The sequence below is a fragment of the Esox lucius genome, chromosome 6 (genome assembly GCF_011004845.1).
Source record: "Esox lucius isolate fEsoLuc1 chromosome 6, fEsoLuc1.pri, whole genome shotgun sequence".
In the NCBI taxonomy this organism is placed as follows: Eukaryota; Metazoa; Chordata; class Actinopteri; order Esociformes; family Esocidae; genus Esox; species Esox lucius.
In genome coordinates this window covers 27,087,279-27,093,278 of record NC_047574.1, presented here as the reverse complement: position 1 = coordinate 27,093,278, position 6,000 = coordinate 27,087,279, and the positions used below count along the sequence as shown (strand labels likewise).

General features: G+C 38.5%; 1 protein-coding gene across 7 annotated transcripts in view; it reads left to right on the top strand.

The window, feature by feature from the left end:
• The first annotated feature begins 3,674 nt into the window (after nt 1-3,674).
• The window catches only part of LOC105029862 (cilia- and flagella-associated protein 46), an 81,764-nt gene continuing 79,438 nt past the window's right edge, over nt 3,675-6,000 (top strand). For all 7 annotated transcript variants that reach the window (XM_034292903.1, XM_034292904.1, XM_034292902.1 and 4 more), the window contains exons 1-2: nt 3,675-3,920; nt 4,012-4,139. In XM_034292903.1, the coding sequence (XP_034148794.1) occupies nt 3,872-3,920; nt 4,012-4,139 (177 nt within the window). In that variant the 5' untranslated portion in view covers nt 3,675-3,871. The remainder of the gene's footprint in view (nt 3,921-4,011; nt 4,140-6,000) is intronic.

Below are 6,000 nucleotides of genomic sequence, written 5' to 3'. Positions count from 1 at the left end.
ACCCACTATAATTTGACATCTACAAAAATATTTTAAAGGGAGTAGGCTATATCAATGCTAGCTATACAGTATAACTGAGCATATGTTACAAGTGATAAGAGAGTTTGGCTCAGTATTATTCATAGCAGATTTGGGAAAGAGAACCTTCCTTATCAAATCTTGCCAAGGGAAACTAAGCGCTAATAGGACAGTAACTAACACATAGCACTAACAATTACAGCAACATTACTTAAATCTCAAATGAAAAAGGAAAATAAAAATTAATAAAGCACAGTAATTGAGAGGGACAGGCTCTTTAAACTGGGGATTTGGAAAGAAATTCACAGAGACTGGTGGATGAGGAATAACAAACTTGAACTATGTGCCAAGAGGATGATTCCCTAGACAGATTACTGGTCGGAGAGGATTAATGCAGAGGATAGTGTTTGAATGTGCAGATTTACAGTCATAACTGAACTGATCACTTCTTAATAACTGGGAGGAGATTTAGAAAGAGAATCAAATTAACTGCATTGAATTCACACTGGCTCCTTTTGTCAATCAATACAGTTGAATTGACTGTGGCGTATACGGTTTAGCGGCTATATTGCTTTCAAAATCAGAGGACAGGTTGTTTGGTCCTATTAATTGTGGAAAATATAGCATGCTGGCAGCCATGAACAGGGTCATCATGCAGATTCACCTATTAAACAACTGGAAGAATATCCAGAATGAAAATGAGCTCAAGGAATATCAGTTAATGAATGTTTTCTGTGAAATAATCTTGAGTGAATAAACTGCTTTGCACCTGCAGAGACAAGGTGTTCTTTTGGTACCACTGTGAAGAGTGATCTCGGCAGTGCTGGCTGGCTAACGTGTGGCTGAGAGCTCAACGGGGCGAGGTGGCATTTTCAGGAGGGATTTCCCTTGACTCATCTGGCACTAGTAACTCCCTCAGGTGGGTCGTACCAGCAAAACATTACCAAGGTGGATGTGGGTGTGCAGTGTTGAAACAAGCCGAATGGCCTGGAGGAAGGGACATGGCCGGGCCAATGATAACAGTGTGAATTAGCTATGAACACTGCACTAGCTAGGTTGGCATAGTTTTGATCATTTTAATGAATGAGCCCATGTGCTTGATTGAATTAAATTAGACAGAATCAGCATCCAAGTTCCAGCAAGTTATTAAGCAAACCATTCCCAATCCTTGCACAATGAGAAGACAGAAACTACCATTCATACAGTTTAAATAAAATACTGGTTCGTATTCATCTTGTGCTTACAAAGTAAGTAGTGGAAATAAGTAAGCCTAGTAGTTTGAGTTGGAAGTTTTACTCATTCAAACACACCTTGGAGGCAGATCTGCCCCGAAGGCAGAAATTAATGTGATTAGTTGATACAATACAGGGCAGAGCTAATGTTACAGTTAGAGTTCGGGTAAGAGTAGCAATAAGAATTTTGAGAAAGGACAAGAACTAACCCTAACTTTGAAAAGTCCTCTCAAAGCATTCAGCATCTCTGAAGAGCAAGCTCTGCATTCTCCCCTGACTATAACACATTAATTTCTGTCTTCAGGTCAGATTTGCCTCTAACACGTTTCAGAAAGTAAAACTCACACATGCTTAGAGCTTCTGCACAAGTAACAAAAGGAGATGCTCATAATGGAAGCTCCCTACAGCTCTCCAATTTGGAGGGTCTAGTTTAAATGTCATTGCTTAATCTCAGTTGGGCAGTGTGACAATATCCCCTTTCCTTCCCTTTTCCTACTGCTTACTAATTCCAATCATAAGCTTTTATACATTGGTGAGAAAGAACGCAAGTGTACACTTAGTGGTTGTGAGGGATTTCATGGCACTACTTTTCCTCAACACGCACAACTGTCATCCTATTAATATTCGTTTAAAGATATTGCGAGAAGGACAGCTATGCTGCATTATCTCCCTGCTAAGAGAACGTAACATCTACATCAACATCTTAGGGAGATTCCCACAACACAATACCAGCACAGTCCTGAGATGATAAATTAGTGAGATTAAATCCATTATAGATCAACTGCACCAAATTACCAACCAATAAGGTAACAAGGCAGTGAAACAGCACAAGGAACGTATTTAAGCTTCAGGTAACATAGGCTTACTGTAATCACTCTTGATTGAGGCTGCTGTTCATTGTGTTAGGGTTTTCATGGGTATTTTGTTTAAGTTAATCAAACTAATTTGTTCTTAGAGCACAGTAGAACTATTGTGCTCTCACCCTATTAGTAAGAATATTGTTTCATGTGTTTATACAGATAATGATTCATTGATATTACTTATAGCTTCAGGTCTGGCTTTAGTAAATCTCCTCTAAAAGGCTTGGCTTGTATTTTATACAAGAAGCCATAACAATTCTCATTAAAAGACAGCACCATCCCACTCATATTGGCTTCACATAGTGATTATTCTTTTAGCCAAATAGCAGATTATTATTGGTATACTAAAACCTCCTAATTTACACAATCTTTGTTTATTCACATTTCCACTCATTCCCATAACATGGTTGTCCTGTGGAATCTCTTCATCTGCAACCGAGCTGGAGACTGACTGCCTGGCAGTACGCCCTTGAGGAGGAACATGCTGTTAGGATTAGTAGGGACCTGCTAATTACCAGATTTCAAAAGGAACATCTTCATAGCAGCTTCTTGGTACCATAATTACAATTTTCAAAATAGCTTATGAATCTTTTCACTCCATCTGAAAGTATGTATTCATGAAAAATAAATAAGCTTTGAAATGTGAATCTCAACACTGGAGCTCTTTGGTTATCCCCTCCTTTTTAATTGTTTGGGAATGCTTATGTGAATAATGCGATTTACTTGAGCTACATTGTTTATCTTTGTTTGCCACCTTGTTGAAAATCAATGCTGGTGACAAAACATGCAGATTATTCCCAGATCAGCCATAGCTGTGTTGTGTCCAGGGCTGTGATGTCCCACTGTTAACTAGATAACACAAAAACCGCACTGGTAAGTAACATTATGCAAGGCATATTATTATTTCATAGTTTTTTCTTCTTCATCATCTCACTGTCCTCCTCCTAAGAACATCTTCTGTGATGAATATTCTGATTATTTTTATAATTTCCATCTATTATTTCAAAGCAGTAAAATATCCAGCCTGTTTGGAACAACAACAACAAATTGCAAACATTAAATTCTAGTTACTAGAACAAAGTGTTTTGCTTCAGGCACAATCCCTGATGTGTGCAGGTTTTTAAAACATAAGATCTGATTCAATTGAACAGAAAGAAAATACTTATTAATAAATATAACGCTCTGACATACATCATATTGCAATTATTTGATACATTTCTTAACATATATAATATAATAATATCTCCGTTTTTTTTTATACTTTTACAAGAAAGTGGAAAAAACTTAAAGTTCAGTGGGTCAGGTCGGGACCAATCCTGTTGTATTGGTTCACTTTGAGACCTTAGGCTACAAGGTTTGATATTTATCGATATAACATACATATTGTTATGGTGTCTTCATATAAATAATGCTGAGTTTCGAGTCGTTGCTCAATATCAGAGATGGTCTGAGTTTTTCCAATAAGTGAGGTATTGCTAGATGTCTTAATGATGTCTTTTGGTCCTTTGTGCTTTCCGTGGAGTTTTTGTTGCTAAGATACGTTCCTAAACCCCAACAAGGAAAAAGCAGCGCGTTTGTGCGAAAACTAAGGACAGACAGAAGTATTTACCTATTGTTTGTGCATCCATCTTGATAGAAGTGATATATCAACCAGGTTACTCAACGTTATGGTAGCAATACATAGGTATAACGGTAGTTACTGTATTCGTTGAAGCTGATTGGTATGACAGCCATCTGATCTAACAAAACTGACTCAGCATAATGGATCTTCACATTCGACAGTGTTTGACCAAGGCTGCACAACGAAAAGGTGTTTATTGAAATACTTATACAATATACTAAAGTTAACTTGACTGACAATGTTTGTTGTTAAACACGTTTAATCACTTGTTTTTGTCTAGACACTGATGCCCTGAAAGCAGCTTATGTGTTGATCAGAGAAGGGACACCTGGAGTCGAAAAGACGGCTTCAGATACCAGATGCTTCTGTCCAGAGTTGTACGTTTTATGCGCAGAGCAGGCATTAGAGGTAAAATGTTGAGTGACATCGTAAAAATGTTAGCTACTAATCAAAATGCTCGTTATGCTTACTGTTTCAATTATAGCTACAGCGCTGTTATATTGTTAACAATCCTAGTGTCCCACTCGTCGAGGCCGTCCCACTCGACGGCGTCGACGGTTCAAAAGATGAGTTAGCGTTTCTCTAGTCTAGCTAGTTATTTTGCAAATATTTTGGGTTATTCGAAATCCAATCTTCTTGCTACTGTATTACATTGAAGTGGCCTTGATGCCTTTATGTTGGGCATGACACGAACAGATTGATATCCTACTGTTTTTCTGCTTATTACAATCACAACATGTTATCTTTATGTATTATAATCATTTTTAATTAGGTTTTGTTGTCATAATTTGCCTGGAGGCTTTTTCAAGGGTGTAGATTTGACAAAGTGGACCTTTCAGATTCTAACTTGGATTTACTCAGAACTAAATCACATTGCTGTAGAAAACTCTTGTGAGACCTTGGTTCTGGGTTAACCAAGATAAATAATATTGTAGGATAACAAAAATTATAATAATAAAGCAGTGTGGATTGTATTAATCTCATAAACTTGCTTTATCTTACCAGTTATTTAAGAATTCCTCTGAACAAAAGATCAAGATGAGATGCCAAACCTATTTAAAAGACGTGTTCTTTATGTGTGAATCTGACATTTGTATTGAACAGTGAGTTTTTTTAGTTTGTCAGAATTCCTGATGCTTATGTTGTTAATACATGGTGTTGAAAGTACACTAACAGGCATTTAGAATGCGAGATAAGCTGTATCTGACTGTGCAGCCTGTGCAGAATATAGATTTCCTCTCACCGCCTGCTACAGTTAATGCTCTGTTTGGTTATAAGGGCTCCTATTGAGGTAATCATGAAACTATCAGTTGCTCACTTAATTGAGGGTTGATGCTGTGCTGTAGAGTTAGAAGCACCTTTTTTCACTCAGCATTTTCACACATACAATGGTTTGGGGTCACTTTAATGGACATTTTTTGTCCATTAAAATTACATGAAACTGATTGGAAAGGCCTGAGAGTTCATTGGACCTCAATGGCCTGTGTTTCACTGAGACATGCCCTGTGATGTGTGGGACCTTATATCAACCTTAACCAATCAATTGAATTTGCAACAGGTGGTCTCCATCAAGTTCTATAGGGGGGAAAAAGGAGAAAGAAAAGTTGTCTGAATACTTTCCAAATGTACACTTTATAGTAATATGAGTGGTCAGCATATTATGCACTGATAAGCCAAACATTATGCCCATCTGCCTAATATTCTGTTGGGCCTAAATATGCCTGCCTAATATTCTGTTGGTCCTAAATATGCCTGCCTAATATTCTGTTGGTGCCAAAACAGCACCAACCCACCGAGCTATGGACTCTACAAGACCCCTGTCCTGAAGGTGTCCTGTGGTCTCTGCCACCAAGACATTAGCAGCAGATCCTTCAAGTCCTGTATGTTGTGAGGTGGAGCTGCCATGGATCTGCACATCCCACAGACGCTCAATTGGATTGAGATCTGGGGAATTTGGAGGCAATGGCAACACCTTGAACTCTTTATTATGTTCCTCAAACTATTCTCAAACAATGTGTGCAGTGTGGCAGGGTGTATTTTCCTGTTGAAAGAGGCCATTGCCATCAGGGAATACCAATGCCTTGAGGGTGTGTACCTGGTCTGCAACAATGTTTAGGTAGGTGGCATGTCTTAAATAGACTTCCACATGAATGCCCAGACCGAGGGTTTCCCATGCTGAACATCGCCCAGAGCATCACACTTCCTCTACCGGCTTGTCGTCTTCCCACAGTGCATTCTGGTGCCATCACTTCCCTGGGTACACTGCACA